Genomic DNA, 22,943 nt, shown 5'->3' on the forward strand with positions numbered 1-22,943 from the left:
AAAACCACAAAAACAGGATAACAGGAATGGAGACAACAAGAATGTCTGGAAGCTGGAGAATGGATGCGAAGTAACTGACCTAGCAGATCTGAGACAAACCTCAAGAGAGAAGAGGTGAAACTGGATGAAGAAACCAGTTACATCACAGAACCTTCAAAGGGCTCAGGAATTGGCAAAACTATGTATCTCTGGAAAGGGGGATGAAATGTAAGGCACCTAAAATAAAGCAAACTGAGTGAAAGATATTTAAGAAGCAGTAAAATCCCTAGATCTCCTCCCCAACTCTATGATCTAGGTGACCACCTCTCTCCTACCCTGGCAGAAGTCTACAAGTTTATTCTCCAGACAACTGAAACGTTATCTGGCCTGGGAGATGACAGTCCCAGCTGAGTCCTGGGTACCATATGGAAAACAAGGAGACTAAGTGACCATATTAATAATAAATGCTTCCAGAAACAAACACTCACATATACAGTCAATTGATCTGACAAAGGTGCCAAGACAATTCAATGGGGAAAGGATAGTCTTTGCACCAAATGGTGCTGGGATAATAGGATATTTACATGCAAAAGAATAAATCTGGCCCCCCTACTTCATACCATACACAAATATTAACTCAAAATGGACCACAGACCTAAATATAAGAGCTAAAACTATAAAGCTCTTAGAAGAAAATATGGGGGGTGGGGGTAGGATCAATTGGCCTTGGCAACTTAGTGGATGTACAGGAATAAAGCAGAAACGGACTCAGATTTAGCCTGATTGGCTGAGAAAACAGAAAAGAAGTATAGATACTTTCAGGACACCTAAGTAAAATGCTTGCTTTCCTTCTGGGAGTCTGGAGTTTTGGTGGTTGCTAGACAGAGGCTGCCCACATGAGCAGCTCCCAATAAAACCCCGGGCCTTGGGGCTCTGATGAGCTTCCCTGGCAGACATTTCACTCATGTCACGATCAGCTGCTGGAAGAATTAGGTGCATCCTGTGTGACTCCACTGGGAGCGGACTCTTGGGAGCCTGATCTCCTCAGACGTCACCCCGTGTGCCTCTTCCCTTTGATGCTCTTGCTTTGTGTTCCCTGACTGGAGGAGGTTGCAGCCATGAGCACAACCATAATGCTGAGTCCTGTGGGTCCTCCAAGCAAATCACCAACACCGGGGGTGGTCTTGGGACCCCTGATACAGGCATACACAATGAGAATAAATCAATTTGCCTTTATACCATAAAGTTAAACAAGATCTTGAAAATTCTGTTGGACAAGTAAGTTCCGAATGCTTACGACAGTGTGTACATGTAACCTGGAGGTTCCCAAACTGGCAGGGCAACAGAGTCATACGGGGAGTCTTCCAGGCCCACCTCACACTTACTGAATCAAAAGTTCTGCCAATGGGATCTGGGCCTTTATATATATATATTTTAATACATAAATTTATTTATTTATTTATTTATCTACTTCTGGCTGTGTTGGGTTTTTGTTGCCGCGCGCAGGCTTTTCTAGTTGCAGTGAGCGGGGGCTACTCTTCGTTGCGGTGCACGGCCTTCTTATTGCGGTGGCTTCTCTTGTTGCGGAGCATGGGCTCTAGGCGCGTGGGCTTCAGCAGTTGTGGCACGTGGGCTCAGTAGTTGTGGCGCATGGGCCTAGTTGCTCCGTGGCATGTGGGATCTTCATGGACCAGGGCTCGAACCCATGTCTCCTGCATAGGCAGGCAGACTCTTAACCACTGTGCCACCAGGGAAGCCCGTGGGCCTTTATTTCTTAGACAACCTGACTTCATGACCTGCAATTTTGGGAGAACAGAACTTTCCCAGCCTCCTGCCTCAGCAGCTGCCAATGGGCATGCATCACACCAAATCAGCAGCCTGTCCTTCTCTTCCAACCCACAGGCTGCTGGATCTGTTCCTGGTTGCTGCAGCCCACAGACAGAAGGTTCAGTGTGCCACCATTCTATATGCAGGATATACACAAAAACATTTTTGGAGAAGGACATTTTTAGCATCTTATTAACTTTGAAAATGCATGTAAAAGTGCTTTGTAGACAATAAAGCACTTCACAAAGGTAATACATTACTAGGCTTAAAAGGCAGGTGTGCGAGCCATAAAGCACAGCAACATCTCCGAGGTGACGCTTCTAGCACAGAGTTACGCCTCCTCTCTAGCTCTCTACCGTCCTCTAACTATAAGCTCATGTAAAGGCTACAAACACATTTTTAATTTTGGTTTCAGGTTTCAGTTTTGTTGCTCTTGAAATGTAAACTTCATTTCCATGTTAACAAGAAACAACTTCATCCTGGAAAAGATCACAGACCCATCACCATCAAAACATCGAAACTCACCTTCTTACATTATTGGAAGGGAATCCTTTCCTCCGGAGTCCCTTCCCTTTATCATATGCGCACATACCCCGCCTCGATACACACAGCCTACTCAACGTATTTACTTCCCCTTCCCTAAAGTTCAGGCCGGGAAATCTTAGAACTCAAAAGGATCTTCAAAATTCTGTTGTACAGGTAAGTTCTGAATGCTTCTGACAGTGGGTACATGTAACCTGGAGGTTCCCAAACCTGGCAGGGCAACAGAGTCATATGGGGAGTTTTCCAGGCCCATTCCAAACTTACTGAATCAAAAGTTCTGCCAGTGGGGCCTGGGCCTTTATTTCTTACGACTTTCTGAAGCATATATGCCTGACGGAACCCCACAAAGGCTCTAGATTTGGAGTGGACAAGTATATCAGAAGGCAGGAATAAGAGGAGGATTTGTGGAATGATCTTTAGAAATTGAAGGGTAAGGAAGGAGAATCCTTAATCTTGACATTAGGAATAGTTCTCCTTGAGCGGCACAAGGATTAAGACATTGGAACCAAAACGAAGAAAATATAATCTAGTATACCACTTGGCTCTGCAGTGGATAATATCTGAAAAATCTAAAATAATAAACACCATTAAATGGTTTTCAGCTTTATAACCAATATATATACAAGGTATAAAGTCTTAACTATACTTAGATAAAAGTACACAAATATTATCAACATTGACAACATAAAAGTACAGCTGAGGGCTTCCCTGGTGGCACAGTGGTTAAGAATCCGCCTGCCAACGCAGGGGACACGGGTTCGATGCCTGGTCTGGAAAGATCCCACATGCCGCGGAGCAACTAAGCCCGTGTGCCACAACTACTGAGCCTGTGCTCTAGAGCCCGCGAGCCACAACTACTGAGCCCACGTGCCACAACTACTGAAGCCTGCACACCTAGAGCCCATGCTCCGCAACAAGAGAAGCCACCACAATGAGAAGCCCGTGCACTGCAACGAAGAGTAGCCCCCACTTGCTGCAACTAGAGAAAGCGCATGCGCAGCAACGAAGACCCAACACAGCCAAAAAGAAAAAAAAGAAAAAAAAAAAAAAAAAGTACAGCTGAAAAAGCTGGAAGGTAGGACAGGAGGGAAGGGGAGACAGAGAAAAGGGAGGGGGTGCTAATACTCTCATCTTACAAGAAGGGAGGTCCAGAGACATGGTTTAAAGTTGATCATACAAAGAAATAGAGACTTAAGTATATCATTTAAAGTCACAATGGTAGCCAATAAAAGAAATAAAAAAGTCAATAATAGCGAGTTGGAAAGTACAGAGGCAAAGTAACTTGCTCAGACTTAGCTTGTTAGAAAGTTCTGAAGCTGTGTCTGAGCACGGGCCCTCCACACTCCAGGCCTGTGCTTTTTCCAGTATATAGCTGTGCCAAGCACATGCCACGGGGTGACCCGCCCAAGGCTATACACCTAGTTAGTGGCAGAGCCAGAAAAAGAAACTAATTCTCCAGCCTGAAGATTATTTGGAAAACTTATTACTAAAACTTCCAGAAAAGACCATGGTGAAAGTTTCTCATTCTTCCTTCTTCTCTCATTCATTCACTCTCATTCATTCATTTCTGCTCATTCTTTTAACATGTTATTTCTTAAAAAGAACCCTTTAGGACTTCCCTGGTGGTGCAGTGGATAAGACTCAGTGCTCCCAATGCAGGGGGCCAGGTTCAATCCCTGGTCAGGGAACTAGATCCCACAGGCATGCCACCGCTAAGGAGCCCATGTGCCACAACTAAGGAGGCTGCAAGCCACAACCAAGGAGCCCACCTGCTGCAACAAAGACCCGGTGCAACCAAATAAAATAAATAAATATTAAAAAAAGAAAAAGAAAAAAGAACCCTTCTACTTAGATAAACTTCCTCACCTATAATCAATGTTAGGCCTATTCTCCAACTCTACACCATATGATAAAGGAAGTTCTCTTTCCTGGAGGCACCTATGAAGACTTCAACCCACCAGCCGCTTTGTCTTTTAAGACCTGACACAAGGATCAAGACATCAACACTGAAGATACAAAGCAAGTCTGCCTGCCCATCTTTTAGTCTAGAGACTAGACCATCTGCTTCCTGGGGACAGGCCACTGTCATGAGCACAGAGGCACGCAGCTGCTGCTCCAGGACATGCCGTGGGCAGCAACATGTAATGGGCATGGAGGGCACTGCTCTGCTTGAGACCATCCAGTGCATGGGCCATGGTGTGGATTGATAAAACCATTACCACTCAAGTGACTGCCGCTTTGTTAACTTCATAAAAATGTTTGAAATATTCAGTTGTCAGAAATGACAACTTCTGTGAAAATAAAGGGCAACCTCAGGAAAATGGACTTGGGAAGCCACAACGGGGAGCTCTCACACACATACCACTAGACACCGGTGCAGATCCCAACAGGAAGAGACGTACTGTGCATCCCCGGAGGAAGTAACACCACTCTACTGCCACCAGCAGCAGGAATAACGATCTCCTCTTTGCCTGACAACAATTCAGCCAATGTAAAGCCACCATATTTCAAACTCCCAGGTTCCTCCAACAGACCTTTTGTTGACAGCAGCCCCTCCCAACTTCCCCTTCTCCTCTAAAAAAGAGTTTCCTCTTGCTTTAGAGGACTGGGATGTGGTTGTCCAGAGCTGCGGGTCCTGAATTGCAATTCTTCACTGTTCCCAAATCAACTTGTTTTGCTGGTAAAATAACTGGCTGTTTTATTGTTTTCGGTTAGCACTACCCCAAAATTAATTCTTTAAAAATAAGTTATAACCCCAATTCATTAGTGCCTATAAAAAGCAATTAAAATTTTTCAATTTAATTCACTATTACTTACCCCATTTTCAGTGCGTTTTTCTCCAGGTACATTTATTACATTTCTCTGAGTTCTTTGCTCTTGGGTCTGACGGCCACCTAGAGAAATGAAGGCCAAACTTACTAAAAGACATACTAGAAAAACGATATTTTATCATTTCTTCACTTATTCAAATATTTATTGAACACAAGTATAAAATACCAGGCTGGACAACTCAAAAATTAGTACAGTTGAAAAAATGTCTTATAATCAACCTGTTTACATAAAGTTGTTTAAATGAAAATTTTTTCTAATATTCTATTTCAGAATTTTGAAATTGCTTTATATCAAAAAGTTTCTAACACTTAGAAAATGGTCAAGATGGTAAATTTTACGTTATATGTGTGTGTGTGTGCGTGTATATATTTTTTTTAGAATTAACTTTTACTTTTATTTCTTTTTTTCTTGACCCCATCAATTTTATTCTAAAGTTCTTTCTCATTTCCAAGAGATTCATATTCCAATGCCATGTTATCTTGTTCAGGATCACAAAATAATATGGGAATCTTACAATTTGTTTTACAAAATAGCAAAACTCTTGTCATTGAACTGAATTAGCGCAAATACATGTGTGATCAATGTCATTCACAAACTTAGATACCGAAGCTTATTGAGCCTTCTTTTAAAAGGAACAATATTTGAAGAATTCCTAAAGAAAACAGAGATGAAATTCCATGTCCTCATACACAACACGAACCCAAAGATGCTGCACACCGTGTTCCCCCAGCTCTCCCGGACCCTCACTGCTTAGAAGGCTGACCGCTCCCTCTTCAAACTCACAGTGGAGGATCAGCCTCCCTTCCTGCCCCACGGGAGAAGCTGCTGGATGTGGGCCTGGAAGGAGCCTGGCTGCTGCTCTGGCTCAGGCCCCCTCTTCCTCATCGCTCACACCCTCTGCACACAGGGATGGGAAGGACCTGGGATCCAAGCTATTGACCCTGAGCAGATGCTCCAGGACCTGACACTTGCTGGTCTCCGCGTAGGCCCGGGGACCCCACAGGAACTCGTAGTGGGCGGGGTCGCTGTGGGGCACCTGCCAGTACTCCAGGTAGCCCTCCTGCACCCACACTTCGGTGAGCAGCTCCGTGGGCTCCCCACAGATGCAGTGCTGCTTCCCTGCATACACCCGCATGACGCTCAGTGCTTCCCAGACCTCCTCCTCAAAGGCAGGATCCTTCCAGGAGGATCACAGCCAGAAGCATCACCAGGAGGCCAGCCTTGGGCACGCTCTGCCCATCGGTCAGCATGGCACCCCAGGTGAGGCCCAGGGTGGGGACCAGGACATAGGTGTGCTCGCTGGGGTCCACCTCCTTCACATCCACGCCAAAGACCAGCTGCATGCACTCGCAGGCTTGGCTGAAGACCACGGGGAAGTGGTCCTGATGGTCTTTGAGGACCATATTCAGCATTTCCGCCTTGGTGGTCAGCTCCTTGGTGCGATACTTGAGGAGCAGGAACCCCACCAGGTCAGCCATCATCACATGAAGTGCCTCCTGGGACAAGGACTCGGCCTGGGTTGGGGGGGGGCGCGGACTGGGGAGGAGGGAGACGAGGGGGATGCAGCCTCCTCCCCCTCAGCCCTGAACAGCCGCGCCTCCACCGGGCCCTGGGCCTGGACTGGGTCCTGAAGGTCTGCCTCAGGCTTGCGGAGCTCACTCATCTGGACCAGGGGTCTGATGACTGGGGTCGGGCCGCCAACAGGAGTGTGGGCAGGGGTGACAGATGGGGACCATGGGCAGGTCTTCTTCTGAGGGGTGCTCTCGGGCCTCACAGGGGCGCTCCTCCTGGGCGGCATGTCCCCTGCCAACCTCACCTTGACTCCTGGAACTGCCTGGGCCTCCTCTGCTCTGTGACCTGAGGACATGGTCCTCAGACCTGGGCCTTCGCCTCCCGGTTCCTGGAGCCCTCTTGGGTCCTGGATGAAATGCTGGCTGGAACAGGCTACCTCCCAGTCAGCTCTGAGCCTCCGACCAGCTGCACCCCGTGCAGAGAGTGACTCTGCGCCCCAGACTGGAGGCTGGGTGGGAGCTGCAGCGTCCCTGACCGCAGGGAGGGTCCGAGAAGAAGCACACCTTCCAGTGGTGCCTCTTTGCCCACAGCTAGACTTCAGAGTTTCTTCTCTGTTATGTGTATTTTATCACAATTAATTTTTATTAAAAATTAAAGCTTGGACTTCCCTGGTGGCGCAGTGGTTACAAATCCGGCTGCCAATGCAGGGGACACGGGTTCGAGCCCTGCTCCGGGAAGATTCCACATGCGGCGGAGCAACTAAGCCCATGCGCCACAGCTACTGAGCTTGCGCTCTAGAGCCCGTGAGCCCCAACTACTGAGCCCGCGTGCCACAACTACTGAAGCCCGTGTGCCTAGAGCCCGTGCTTCGCAACGAGAAGCCGCTGCAATGAGAAGCCTATGCACTGCAACGAAGAGTAGCCCCCGCTCGCCGCAACTAGAGAAAGCCCGCGCACAGCAACGAAGACCCAACGCAGCCAAAAATAAATAAATAAATAAATAAATTTATTTAAAAAAAAATCTTACTCTTTTTATGTATAAAGCAAAGCTACTGGGTACATAAACAGACATACAGTACATCTGATAGGGGGAAGACAGGGGCAAGTAAGAATACAATATCCAGTAAAGAGCCCTTAGGGAGGTGATAATGAAAAATGCGATTAAACAAATGGGAATGACAGAGTATGCAACCGAACACAGTCGCATAATAAACAATAGCCATTTCATCACAGCTATTATATTTCCTATTAGCAGAAATTACGCATACACACATCCTAGACTATAGCATCTATCAGTTTACAGAGTAAATTAAATTCTTAGTTATTAGAATTTTTAAGAAATAAGGTACTTGGGTTAATTTAATATTCTATCATTGCTGCCTCTTGCAAACAGCAAACCATCAAATTAGAATACTATAAAACACATAACATTGAAATCATATCAAGTGCCACTTAATCTTTGATGGTAAAGAAGAAACTTGATGATCCTGTATTCTGGAGACAGAAAATAATAATAAGAGCTGACATTTAGTGAGCACTTCGCCAGGACACCTCATTAACTGCCACCACAACCCAATGTACCCCGCACATAAGGAAACGGAGGCACAGGGATGTGAAGTCAGTTGCCCAAGGTCCAAACTGAGTAAGCAGCAGGGCCGGTCTGAACCCAGGAGGCCTCACTCCAAACTCCATCACAGCAGCCCCCGGATTCTAGCTTACACTCTGCACATGACCTGCACCGAGTTACTTTACACATTAAGCTTCTGTTCCCCCAGGTATACAAGGTGATTGAAGGAAATGTCCTCCACACTCTCCTCTAGCTTCCATATAGAGAATTCCTACTCTTTTAAGTCTGGGTTGTCCTTTACTTCTTGTTATATCTTATAGTTCTATAGGCAATAAGTACTCAAATGTAACTCCTTTTAAACAATATATATCGGTGACAACTGGCTTGTCCTCAGCTCTGTGGGGAGCAGAGAGGAAACGTGCGTCTTGGATCTTCACCTCTGGCTGATTAGAATATAAGCAGGAGGAGAAGTTCAGTGAACAGAAATAAAATGGAACACAGCACCCAATGAGAGCTGTTCTACCTGCCACCTTTCTTCTTGAGCTCTGAGAGAGAGGCAGAACATGCAGAAGCACAGGCAGAGGGAAAAGGGCGGCGGGTGGAGCACCACAGCTGGAGGAAGATGGAACTGTGAGTTAGGGCACGACAGCGAATGCATATGCAACAAAGAATATGGTGGAAGAGAGAAAGGAGAGACAGGTTGAGGATATGGGCAGGGTCCCATTACAAATGCCATCAAAGCTAAGCTGAGGAGTATTAAATAGGGAAGCAGGGACTTTGCTGAAAGTTGTGAAAAGTGATGAGAGTCGTGTGATGAATTTGGTTCTTCCAATCCTGACCAACCCTCTGTACCAGCCTGGGTCGAGAAAGGTGTACTCCCTGGCACCACTCCCCTCGGAGCCTCCTTCATCCTGGTCCCCTGCCTTCAATGCAGCAGCTCTGTACTCTCCCCTCCAGGTCCGACTCCCTCTTCAAGGCCCTCGTCTTGAGCCCCATCCCCCTGGGACGCATTGTCTCCTTAACCTCGCACAGCTCAGCACCCGGCTCTTCCACTGTCTCAGGTGTACTCGCCACGTCAGCACAGCAAGACTGAGCAGCATCCGGTGTGACGATGAACGTCAACTGGAAGGTCAGTGCTGTCCCCTTCCTTGTGACTCTAGACAGTTCTCTCAAGTATCCCTAACGCTTCCAGACTTTATAGAGTGAGAACAATATAAGACCTTCCCCCCCACTCCACCATCCTGGGACAGTAAGGGTTATGTACATATATTATAATGATTAAAGTAAAATATAAAACTTCTAATTTGAGTATAGGGTATAAATATTTGGAGCACTCAGGTAGAGAGTTAAAGTAAGTTCTTAGCACTAGAACAGCACTTTAACTGCCAGCTAGTCTAATCCTCCTCAGGAGTCCATCCAGAGAGGCAGGGCCCTTTTCTAAGGTAGAAATGGATGAAGAGCTAGGCCTGGAGCCTTGGTCTCCTGACTCCAGATGACCAACACCCAGTGGAATAAAAACCAGAAGTAATGATGCACTGTGAAAAACAGCATGATATTTACAGCTACGGGAAGATGATTTTAAAGCAGACGGTAGCTCATCCTAGTGGCAAAATATCCTTTAATTAAAAATACAGGGATTTCCTTGGTGGTCCAGGGGTAAAGAATCCGCCTTCTAATGCAGGGGACGCAGGTTTGATCCCTGGTCAAGGAACTAAGATCCCACATGCCATGGGGCAACTAAGCCCGCATGCCACAACTACTGAGCTTGTGCGCCTCAACGAGAGAGCCCGCATGCCACAAACTATAGAGCCCATGCGCCCTGGAGCCCGTGCACCACAACTAGAGACAGAAAAACCTGCATACCACTAGAGAGAAGCCCGCACGCTACAACGAGGAACCCGCACGCTGCAACGAAGACCTGAAGCAGCCAAATAAATAAATAGGTATTATAAAAAAATACAACTAGGGACTTCCCTGGGGGTCCAGTGCTTAAGACTCTGTGCTTCCAATGCAGAAGACACAGGTTCAATCCCTGGTCGGGGAACTCAGATCCCACAAGCCATGTGGCTCGGCAAAAAATAAATAAAGAGGGATAACTTGTAATAAAAGACTCTTCTTTTTACAAAAGGATGTCCTTTCATTGTTTATTTTTTTTAAATACCAGAAGTAATCCATAATCACTGTTAAATAACAAAGGTTTCTTTCTTAACTGCACAGTGTATATGCTTTCCAAAAAAAAAGATTCCCTTATTTTAAATTTTAATTCAAAAATAAGTAGTTTATGGGAAACTGGGATTGACATATACACACTGCTATATATAAAATAGATAACTAATCAGGATCTACTGTACAGCACAGGGAACTCTACTCAATACTCTGTAATGCCCTATTTGAGAAAAGAATCTAAAAAAGAGTGGATATATGTATATGTATAATAGATTCATTTTGCTGTATACCTGAAACTAACACAACATTGTAAATGTACTATACTCCAATAAAAATTTTTTTTAAAAAGTAGTATATTCCTATGGTTCAAAATTCAAAAGGAAACAGGCTTCACTGCACCGCAGTGGTTCAGAATCCGCCTACCAATGCAGGGGACATGGGTTCGAGCCCTGGTCCAGGAAGATCCCACATGCCGCGGAGCAACTAGGCCCATGCACCACGACTACTAAGCCTGCGCTCTACAGCCCACGAGCCACAACTACTGAGCCTGCGCACCACAACTACTGAAGCCCGTGTGCCTAGAGCCCGTGCTCTGCAACAAGAGAAGCCACCTCAGTGAGAAGCCCGCGCACCGCAACGAAGACCCACGCAGCCGAAAATAAATAAATAAATAAAATAAATTTTTTAAAAAAATTCAAAATGAACCAAAAGATATAAATGACCAATTTTCCCTCCCTCCTTCCCCTACCCAGCAGCCTTCCCCCCAGGTTAGCCATGTTACCAGTTTCTTACTTATTGTTCCAAAGATATTTCATACACACAAGCCAACACAGAATACGTCATTACTCTTTCATCTCTGTTACACAGGAGGCAGCACGTGTGTACACTGTGCTTATTCAAGTGACAAGTGCAGGAAGTGGTTTGGGACAGGGCACAGAGCAGATGTACTCCGGTTTCTTCAGCCAACGCCCCTGGAGGCATTGAAGGCTGCTCCTACCAGCAGTGCCCATGAGCTACACTATGTAGATGTCATTTTGTATGTGTGCAGACACAGCTTTAGGATAAATTCTCAAAAGTGAGATTGCTGGGTGAAAGGTTTCATGCTTTTGTAAGCTTAATAGATACCACCAAACTGCCCTCTACAGAAGCTGCCAACAGTGTGGAAGGCTGCCTGTTTCTCAGCATTCTTGCCAACACTGTGTTATTAAATGTTCTAATCTTGGCCACGTGACACGTGAAATACAGTATCTCAGTGTGTTTCCTACATTTCTTTTATTAGGAGTAAAGCTGAACTTCTTTTCATATATTTCTGGGTCATGAATATTTCCTTTTCTGTGAACTTCAGGTTTGTATATTTTGCCCCTTTTTTTTTTTTTACTGTTTTTTTTTATCATTTTATGTAAAGGAAATTAGCCCTTTGCAATATGAGCTATAAATGCTGTTTCCCAGTTTATATTGTCTTTTGACCTTGCTTTAATGTGGCTATTGCCATGCAAAGAGGTTTTTTTTGTTTTTTTATTTTAATAATTCGGTTTGTCTCTTCTATTATGGTTTAGAGTTAGTTACACTTAGGCCTTGTTCTTTTTTTTTTTTTTTTGGCTGCACCGCGCAGCTTGCAGGATCTCAGTTCCCCAACCAGAGACTGAACCCAGGCTGTGGCAGTGAAAGCCCGCAATCCTAACCACTAGGCCACCAGAGAACTCCCCACTTAGGTCTTGTTCTTGTTTTTCTCTCTCTCTCCATATACATATATGTGTATATATACACATATATATACTATATAAATATATATATATTTCCCAGAATTTTTATGATCCTTTCATGGTTTCATTTATTCTTAAAATCTAGGATTTCATCCATATGATATTTATCAAAAGCAATCCCTTTCAACAGCAGGTCCCCTTACATGTTTCAGTGCATTACGTGACTGACTTAGGATCCTGAGGAGGAGGATGAAAGTATGAAATAATCATAAACTGCAATAACAGAAGTCAAAAAACCCCCGTGAGATACCAACTCTCCCTCTCACCACTTGTAAGTGAAGGGGGGAAAATCATGTGAATAATTTAATGTTTATTCCTGTTAATTCTTAAATTAATTTTAATTAATTTAATGTTTAAATTAACTTTTATGGCAAAAATTAGCAAATGGGGGAAAAAGCACTTATCTACCTTGTTCACTGCTCTCGGTTGGGGAATCTTCATGTCGAAGAAAGAATTTCACTTCTTCCCTTCGTGGCCCCCACTTCTGAAGATGTTCATACATCATATAATCAAAGGGTATGGGACGCTCTAGGAAAAAAACAAACAAACAAAAAAATCTTACTTTTCCCAGAAACAAACAAAATGACTCCTACCAAAAGTAAAAAATGAATAAAAATAATTTAAAATAAATATACACATATATATTAGAGTTCAAGGATATTACAAGCACTGAATTTTAACTTTAATGAAATGAAAGCAAGACCATGAACGGGAAATAATTTAGGTAACATATAAACACAAAGAAGTAAACATAAAAGCAATTTTGCAACATTAAATGGGGAACAGTGAAAAAAATGTCCTTTAGTATATTTATCATGAAGCAGTATGCCTCCCACTCTTTCAAAGAAACACATTAACAAATTGGCTGAATCTTGTTATCCATTAAAATGTTACAGGTGGCAATCAGATGTATAAAGGCTTGACAAGGCACATGCTGGCAATACAGCTAGCCCACACAAACACTTGTATGTGAATGTTCACAGCAGCAATATTCATAGTAGCCAAAAAGTGGAAACAACCCAAATGTCCATTAACTGATGAAAGGATAAATAAACTGTTGTATATCATACAATGGATATTTGCAGCCAAAAAAAGAAATTAAGTATTGATACATGTTACAACATGGATGAATCCTGAAAACATGCTAAGAGAAAAAAGCTAGATCAAAAAATCACACACTAAAAATAAAGTTTTTTCAAAAAGTCACATATTATATGATACAATTTATATGAGATGCCTAAAATAGTCAAATACATAGAGCCAGAAAGTAATACAGTGGTTGCCAGGGGCTGGGGGAGGAAGGAATGGGGAGGTACAGAGTTTGGAGATAGTTGCATAACACTGAGAATGTCCTAAAAACCACCAAGTTGTACACTAAAATGGGGATTTTTATGCTATGTGAATTTTATCTCAATTAAAAGGAAAAAAAAGGAAATCTTGAAACGTTCCCACTGCCGCTTGTGCTTGAAAGCGAGAAAGGATATCGGCAAGTTCCAAGGCTCACAGAAAACCGCCTGACGTGGGAGAGGAGCAGGACAAGATTGAACAGTATTTTGGCTCCTTTCAACACAGGAGTGTGGCTGGGTGAGAGACTCCTCCTGCTCAGCCTGAGAACCTGACACTGAGTCACGAGAAAGAGCTGTGCAAGCTGCTGCCTCATCATACATTCACGGTGTGATTTATTGTTCAGTCCTAGATAAGTGCCAGACTTCCGTAAGGAAGAAAACCCCACCATTCATAGAAATGCAGCGCACATTGTGCTGCTGCCGTTTCATCTTCCTACATGTGCAGGCAAGCTTTGTCTATTCAACCAACATCAAGGGCAAGGACATAAATCATCTCATCTCAGTTGAAAATGAAATCTGTGTGTGCTTAGTTCAACTCTGAACTGAGTATTTGTACAGCGAAAAGCAAGCACAAATTGAACACTAAAGAAGTAATATCATTCCATATTTTTAGTTTTGAAAGTAACACTTTTTATGGATATAGGCCTATAAAAAAGATTTTTAAGAACTTGTATATTGTAGTTTTATAGCTGTGAGGCCCATGTTTAAGCCTAATCATGTCCCTTGGTTTTACATAAAATTGTGTCTTAGGCCATATTTTTATTCATGTCGCTTTGGCTTACAAATTTTTTTCACATTAATTAAAATCAATTTACAGTCTTCACTTAAATCTACCAAGTCTGGACATAACTTTATAAAGTTAAAACTCCAATTTTGTCTTAAAGCCAGTTATTGAAAAAAATTTGTTTCCCTTTATAAATAAAAAAATTTTAAAGACTAACTTCAAGAAAAGCAAGCTAAGCTTCATTACCTTTTTTTTTTTTTTTTTTTTTTTTAAATTTTATTTATTTATTTATTTATTTATTTATTTATTTTTGGCTGTGCTGGGTCTTCGGTTCGTGCGAGGGCTTTCTCTAGTTGCGGCAAGTGGGGGCCACTCTTCATCGCGGTGCGGGGACCGCTCTTCATCGCGGTGCGCGGGCCTCTCACTATCGCGGCCCCTCCCGTTGCAGGGCACAGGCTCCAGACGCGCAGGCTCAGCAGCTGTGGCTCACGGGCCCAGCCGCTCCGCGGCATGTGGGATCCTCCCAGACCAGGGCTCGAACCCGTGTCTCCTGCATTAGCAGGCAGACTCTCAACCACTGCGCCACCAGGGAAGCCCCCATTACCTTTTTTAAATAAGAAGGGTTAACTAAAATGTTATTTCTGTTTTAAAGTGAAAACAAAACTACCCCACACATATCATGTAGAATTAATAGCATACTATACCTCATTAGCATCTTATGTAATGGAGAAATCTATAAGACTTTCAGCCATTCTTGGATAAGGCAAAAAGAAAATCAAGTAGGAAATTTCACAAAAAGAAAAACTGAAGGTCCTACCTACACTCCCGATTTGCATTAGAGCTGACATCCTCTGTGAGGAAGGGAACCACAAAAAGATCAGGATAATACGCTGGCCAAGTTAACAGATTGTTATGGGTTGGGTTGTGTCCCTTCACACACAAATTCATATGCTGAAGTCTTAACCCCTAGTACCTCAGAATGTGACCTTATTTGAAGACAGGATCTTTAAAGAGGTAATAAGTTAAAATGAGGTCATTAGGGTGGGCCCTAATCCAAATGACTGGTGTCCCTTTAAGAAGAGATTAGGACACAGACACACACAGACAGAAGGCCATGTAAGGACACAGGGAGAAGACTGCTGTCTACAAGCCAAGGAGAGAAGCCTCAGGAGAAACCAACCTTGCTGACACCTTGATCTCAGTCAGACCTCTAGCCTCCAGAATTGTGAAAAGATAAATTTCTCTTATTTAAGCCACCCAGTTTGTGTTACTTTGTTATGGCGGCCTGAGCAAACTAATACACAGATCCACAGAGAAATACTCTCTTCTCAAAAGCACTGACAATTATATTGGAGTATCATATTTCTGAATACTGATGACATGAGTATACCATGTGTTATGGATGCAGTAATTTTTATGCAAAGTGTTCTCCAAAATCTGAAAATTACCTTAAGGGTTCCTCTGGGGTAAAAAAGACTGAGAAAGGCTGTGCTTTTTCCCCTTCCTTTGAATCTCATCCACCCCCATCTCTTCAAGATCTCGCTTTGCTGCTCCCATTTACTCAATGATTTAAGTGTTTACTCAGGGCCTATTATGAGAAACAGGCTGGGCACTGGGGGTATGACGATGAACAAACAAGTTCCTGCCTTCAGGAATTTTAGTCCAATAAGAGAGAGAGAGATGAAAGCTACTATATTATGTTTTGATAAATACAATGACAGTACTGGAGCAAAGGGGAGGGACCCTTAACGCACTCTGAGATTCAAGGAAGGGACGAGAGGCAAAGGTGCGTGGGTGCTAGGGACTGCTCTAGACAGTGGGAGCAGTGGCTGTGGCCCTCTGTGCTCCGAGGAGGCAGGCCTCACTCCTGATGAGCCTAGACCACAGGTTATAATTTCAGATGGCCCTGGAGCCAAGGACTGCACCAACTGAGTGACTCAAGCGGCCAGGGACCACTGGGGCTCTCTCAGACTAATATAAGAGGCAGATAAGGAATAAGAAGTGATAGCAAGCCACAAAAAGTAAGAGCGCTAAGAGGCTAGAGAAGAGCAAACGATGGAATGACCAGGCTCTAACATTAGTCCTCTAAAAACTGCAATTACTTAACACCCCTCTTCCTGTAGCTGGTATCAGACTGATAACTGAGGACCTGGCCTCTTACTTCTACTTTAGTAAATAGTCCACCATTTATCAAAGTCAAGTTTCTCTCAATGTGTCCTTAAAGTTTTTACTCTGAATTTGAAGGATAACATTAAAAGCACAAGACTTTGGAAGAAAATATTTACAAATCATATACCTAATAAGGGACTTGTATCTACAATATATAAAGAACTCTTACTGGGGGTGTAATGTACAGCATGGTGACCAAAGTTAATAATACATACTGCAGGGACTTCCCTGGTGGCGCAGTGGTTAAGAATCTGCCTGCCAATGCAGGGGGACATGGGTTCAATTCCTGGTCCGGGAAGATCCTACATGCTGCGGAGCAACAACTACTGAGCCTGTGCTCTAGAACCTGTGAGCCACAACTACTGAGCCCGCATGCCACAACTACTGAAGCCCGCGCGCCTACAGCCCATGTTCTGCAATGAAAAGCCACCGCAATGAGAAGCCCGCGCACTACGATGAAGAGTAGCCCCCACTCGCTGCAACTAGAGAAAGCCTGTGCACAGCAACGAAGACCCAATGCCGCCAAAAATAAATTAATTTAAAAAAAAAACATACTGCATATGTGAAGTTGCTAAGAGAGTAGACCTTAAAAGTGCTCATCACAAGAAAAAATATGCTGTAACTGTGCACAGTAACGGATGCTAACTAGACTTACTGTGGTATCGTTTCACAACATATACAAATACCAAATAATCATGTAGTACATTTCAAACTAATAAGATGCTGTATGTCAATTATACCTCAATTTAAAAATTATTATTATTATTATTATTTTTTTAGAAATTCACGTTCTTTTATTTATTTATTTATTTATTTATGACTGTGTTGAGTCTTCGTTTCTGTGCGAGGGCTTTCTCTAGTTGCGGCAAGTGGGGACCACTCTTCATCGCGGTGCGCGGGCCTCTCATCATCACGGCCTCTCGTTGCGGAGCACAGGCTCCAGATGCGCAGGCTCAGTAATTGTGGCTCACGGGCCCAGTTGCTCCGTGGCATGTGGGATCTTCCCAGACCAGGGCTCGAACCCGTGTCCCCTGCATTGGCAGGCAGATTCTCAACCACTGCGCCACCAGGGAAGCCCAAAAAAATTATTTTTAAGAAGTGTAAGAATTCACTGATTATCCCTAAGTGTCCTTTAAACACATCCATCTGGACGCCCACCTCATACACAGCATGTTCCAACTGACCACTCTCTTGCTTCCTGACTCAGGCCCATCCATGCACACAGCTACCTCCTTCCACACGCTGCCGGAGCAGGTGGCCTTGCCAGTCTAGTTCCCACCCTCCCGGGCCCCCTCCTCTCAGTGCTGTCTGAGGAGCACACCTTGTCCATGCTCTTCTCTTGTCCTTCCCTCACATTGCTCCCCTCGCCCGGTGTATCCTATCCTAGTTCAATTCCACCCCTCCGTGAGAGTCCACATTATTTTGCAGAATTTTCTGTATTCGGTAATTATATTGCCTACACTGATCATCTCTGCCCAGCTAGCTGACAAATCCTTAAATATAAGAGCCAGTATTAACTCTTCTCAACTTAATAAACAAATATTTATGAAGCACTTACTATTTAAAAGGCTTTGTACACAGGGGAACACGATAATGTTTTTGTCTTCGTGAAGTTATCATAGGGAAAAGAAAAGCAGATGAACAACATGACATGCAACAAACAAAACACTGTTAAGGTCTCAGTGGACAGAGAACTCTCGTTTGGTCAGTAGTGATGTCAGAAAGCCTTCACAAGAGAACCGGATCCGCTTTCCCAGCTTCTTCCACACGGCTACGGTGAGGGTCAAATCACAAAACACACTTTTTTGCAAACAGCATTTATAACATCCTATCCTCATGCGATAGAATAGTTTTTACTTTACTCAATTCCTTATTACCTCAGATAACAAAGAACCAGGAACAACATTCTGTATTCAATAAACACTGGATTTTATGTACTTAGTCATCTTTATAGAGCCTAATACATACCATTTCCCCTCCACACTTCAGCTAAATGGCAACTGCCTTCTCCAGGTTCCTTGCAAAATTCTACAACATCCCGACATGTTGTTTCTGGTGTTATAGGAACTTCTGTTAAAATCTGTTCATTGTTGCTCAAGAACACGGTTAATATCATCTGTAAGAGAAATATTAAATTAAAGCTACAACTTAAGAGTCATCAATCAATAAAGAGATTAATCTGTAAATTAAAAGTGATCCCCCCACCTCCCCACTCCGCCACTGCCACTCTGCCCTGCCAGAATGCGTACAGGACAGGTTAAGCTGACCCTAAAGTTCACGTAGAAAAATTAAAATGTAAGACAAGTCAGGAGAATGCCAAAAGAGGAGTATTAGAAGGGAGCTAGCACTGCTACGTATTGTACAGCCTCAAAACAGTATGGTACCAGCACATAGACAGATCAACGGGGCACATTATCAAGTCCAGACACAGAAAATGGTAATGATGAAGCAGGTTGTCTCAAAACCGAGGAGGGAAAAGACTATATAATGAATGATGCCGGAGCAATTAAAATACCCAACTGGAAAAAAATGAATTCATATTGCACATCATACACAAGCATAAGTTCCTAATAGATCAAATATTTAAATATAAATCACAAAATTGTAAAGATTTTAGACTAAAACTGGGTAAATTTCTATTTATAATCTTGGAGTACAGAGCCCTTTCTACCTATGACTCAAAAACCAGACACCACAGAAAAAGATATATTCAAGTAATAAAACACAGGGATCTTTTTCAAAGCAAAAAAGACAAACTGGGGAAAAATATTTGCAACTCATATTACATATAAAAAGCCAATCTCGGGCTTCCCTGGTGGCGCAGTGGTTGAGAATCTGCCTGCCAGTGCAGGGGACACGGGTTCGAGCCCTGGTCCAGGAAGATCCCACATGCCGCGGAGCAACTGGGCCCGTGAGCCACAATTACTGAGCCTGCGCATCTGGAGCCTGTGCCCCGCAACAAGGGAGGCCACGATAGTGAGAGGCCCGCGCACCGCGATGAAGAGTGGTCCCCGCTTGCCGCAACTAGAGAAAGCCCTCGCACAGAAACGAAGACCCAACACAGCCATAAATAAATAAATAAATAAATTAAAAAAAAAAAAAAAAAGCCAATCTCCTCAATATATAAAGGGCTCCTAAAAACTGGTACCAGAAAGACCAAAAATCCAATTTATTTTTAAAAATTGACTGAAGAAATAATATATCACAGTAAAAGAAATGAAAATGGTCCTTAAATGAAGATACATTATAATGTATTCAAAAAATTAAAAAATAAAAATTGTGGGCTTCCCTGGTGGCGCAGTGGTTGAGAATCTGCCTGCTAATGCAGGGGACACGGGTTCGAGCCCTGGCCTGGGAAGATCCCACATGCCGCAGAGCGGCTGGGCCCGTGAGCCACAACTGCTGAGCCTGCGCGTCTGGAGCCTGTGCTCCGCAACGAGAGAGGCCCGCGCATCGCGATGAAGAGTGGCCCCCGCTTGCCACAACTGGAGAAAGCCCTCGCACAGAAACGAAGACCCAACACAGCCAAAATCAATCAATCAATCAATCAATCAATCAAACATACGCATCTGATTCAAGATCCTCATTAAAAAAAAAAAAAAATACCACTGCTTTAAAAAAAATTAAAAAAAATAAATAAATAAAATAAAAATTGTCCAGCATTATTTTAAAAAAATCTTTTAAAAACCCTACCACTTTGATCTAAGAACTCAAGAGATTGTATCATAAGGGATTTTTAAAAAACATTACCCCTAAAGTAAAATTTAAACCCAAGATTTTCTTTGATCAGACAGTATTATAAAGTATTTGTTTAATCTTTGATCAAAGTCAAAAACAAAATTTGCATTTGTCCCAAAATTCTCCTCTCAAAATCTTGGCTGTCAACTAAGTATTTTAGTTCATTGTTAAAATATTTTTTTTCTTAGAAGTGCCCTAAATTCCTAAATTTTGAGATTAAACATCTCTATACTGACAGCCAGATTTTATTACCAAAACTAGTAATAGTTATGAACTGTTCTCTTGCCACCAATCTCCCCTTACTCCAACCTACCCCTTCACTGTCGTCAGTTAATTTCCTAAATCAGTTGAAGTCATTCCCTTGCTTAAAATATTCAGGAACCCTGCACTGCCTAATAGCAATCCTTCCCAAAACATTTCTTCGGGTTTATAAACAGGAAACTGGTTTCTTTACTGAGCACTCAAGAGTCTAACATTGTAATGTTCATGTGAATCTCTAACTTTTCTCCCCCAGAGACCCTTATGGGGCTTGGATTTCCACAGAATGCCCTCTGAGAAAGCCTAGACCACAGGATAAACTGCAAACTCCTATCACGGGTAAAAGATTCCCCACAACCTTCCTAGCCTTCCAGTCCTAGTGCCTTCCCACCATGAACCTTGCTCCCTCAAGTCCAAGTTCTCCAGGCCGCTGTCCCTCTGCCCCAGTGCCCTTCCTGTTTGCCTGTAAACTCCTACTCACCCTTCAAAACTCAGCTCATATGCGTCCACCTTTGCAAAACCTCCCTTCACCACCTCCTCTCACCAGGGAGGCTACATGTTCCTTCCTTTGTGATCCAGTAGCTCTTCACACACATCTTTATTACATCACACTAGGCTCTACGCGCCTCCAAGCAATTCACTTTTGAATCTTTTGTTCCCGTTGCCTGATCAGTATCTGATGTATGGGAGGCACTGTGAAATCTGGTTGACTCCACGAATGACAGACAAAATATAAAACCTTCACCATACCACAGAACTGAGGAAACACTACTCATGATCTAAGTAAGATACATCCAGTCTGTTCAACAAACAAGCACTTTTCCTTCAGTTCTTCTAGGATATTATAAACACATTTCTCTTTTATAAGAAATAAAACAGTTATTTCTGCTCACTAACCCACAGAGGAAATTTATCTTTAAAAGTTGGGGGTCTTTTAAATACTAACATAAATGGCCTGGAATCTATAGAATTTGGAATAAAATAGGTAATTCCTGGATCCAGTGCAAACAAGTCCAGAACTGAAGGGCCTTAATGCTATACCAGTTTCATCAGAACAAGTGTAATTTTTTTTTTTTAATAAATTTATTTATTTATTTATTTATTTTTGGCTGCATTGGGTCTTTGTTGCTGCACACAGACTTTCTCTAGTTGCAGCGAGCAGGGGTTACTCTGTTGCAGTGTGCGGGCTTCTCATTGCGGTGGCTTCTCTTGTTGCGGAGCACGGGCTCTAGGCACGCGGGCTTCAGTAGTTGTGGCTTGTGGGCTCTAGAGCACAGGCTCAGTAGCTGTGGCCCACGGGCTTAGTTGCTCCGTGGCATGTGGGATCTTCCCGGACCAGGGCTCGAACCCGTGTCCCCTGCATTGGCAGGCGGATTCTCAACCACTGCACCACCAGGGAAGCCCTTGGAATATATTTTTATTCTTGTTTACTCATATTTATTTTATACTTCTAATGGTAAATATTTTCCCATGTGATTTCACAGCCTATGCTTTAAATTTATTTATTTATTTGTTTGTTTGTTTGGCTGCGCCAGGTCTTAGTTACAGCACGCGGGATCTGCATTGTGGCATGTGGGATCTAGTTCCCTGACCAGGGATCAAATCCGGGCCCCCTGCATTGGGAGCGCAGAGTCTTAGCCACTGGACCACCAGGGAAGTCCCCTCATAGCCTATGCTTTTTAAGATCTAATAATATGTTTTCCCAAACTACAGTTTATAAATCAAAATTTCAAATCAGTGAGAATATTTTTAAAAATTATCTTCTCTTTAAGTGCTGTAACTACATTTCACTAATAACCAGGAGTGGGTCCTGTTTTCCACAGCTCTTCAGCCTTTTCATTCCTCATCCTGTACCCCTTGTGTCTACTACAGGATCCATGATTTGTTCTCCACACTGTGAGCTACTGAAGGTGTACACAACCATCTGCTTCTGGAAGCCGGGCCTCTGGCCAGAGCCAGTCTCGCATGCTCATCACCCACCATGGGCACACAGTGGCACCCGTAAAGGCATGGCTTGTGCTTCTCTGCTCGGAAAGCAGAATTCTTTAGGAACCTGCTGTCAGAATGAACCATGGCGTGACACTCTTCGGGGACACTTTTGAATTACCAAGACTTTTCAGCTCGTGAATAAGTTCAACATGATGGGGGAAGGGGAGGAGGGGCAGAATGGCAGAGTTGTGAGTCTGAACATTTATTTTTGAAAGCTAAGAACTCCCAGATAAATTAGCCAAAAGTCACTACACATTACTTCAGTTTTTAATTCTATTTTATAGTCTTTAGTAAACCCTATCTTTTCTAATCTTAGCAAAATCCATTTCCCCTAATCTCTACTACTCAATCAAAGCTAATTTCATTATAATCATGACAGATTTAAAAGCTCTCGAGATAAATTAAGCTGGCATTGACCTGGATGGTACATACTTCCCTAGAGCAACCCCTAAAATTGGAGCTGAAAAGGCATGGGACTGCTACCATTATTCTAGCAAGTATTTCTTAGATTAAAAGAAGCGGAAGAATCTC

At 43.3% G+C, this 22,943-nt stretch overlaps 2 protein-coding genes across 3 annotated transcripts in view; both read right to left on the reverse strand.

The window, feature by feature from the left end:
- The window catches only part of PPP1R13B (protein phosphatase 1 regulatory subunit 13B), an 86,501-nt gene that overhangs the window by 34,216 nt on the left and 29,342 nt on the right, over window positions 1-22,943 (reverse strand). For both annotated transcript variants that reach the window (XM_057542300.1, XM_057542299.1), the window contains exons 2-4: window positions 18,396-18,543; window positions 12,597-12,716; window positions 5,167-5,243 (exon numbers count right to left, since the gene is read on the reverse strand). In XM_057542300.1, coding sequence (XP_057398283.1) covers window positions 5,167-5,243; window positions 12,597-12,716; window positions 18,396-18,543 — 345 coding nt within the window. The remainder of the gene's footprint in view (window positions 1-5,166; window positions 5,244-12,596; window positions 12,717-18,395; window positions 18,544-22,943) is intronic.
- Window positions 6,047-6,844, reverse strand: LOC103017079 (melanoma-associated antigen 9-like). Its single transcript, XM_057544662.1, is given in 3 exon segments — window positions 6,047-6,353; window positions 6,355-6,704; window positions 6,707-6,844. Coding segments are annotated over 3 exon segments (795 nt in total).

This window comes from Balaenoptera acutorostrata, chromosome 3 (genome assembly GCF_949987535.1).
Source record: "Balaenoptera acutorostrata chromosome 3, mBalAcu1.1, whole genome shotgun sequence".
NCBI classification, from domain to species: Eukaryota; Metazoa; Chordata; class Mammalia; order Artiodactyla; family Balaenopteridae; genus Balaenoptera; species Balaenoptera acutorostrata.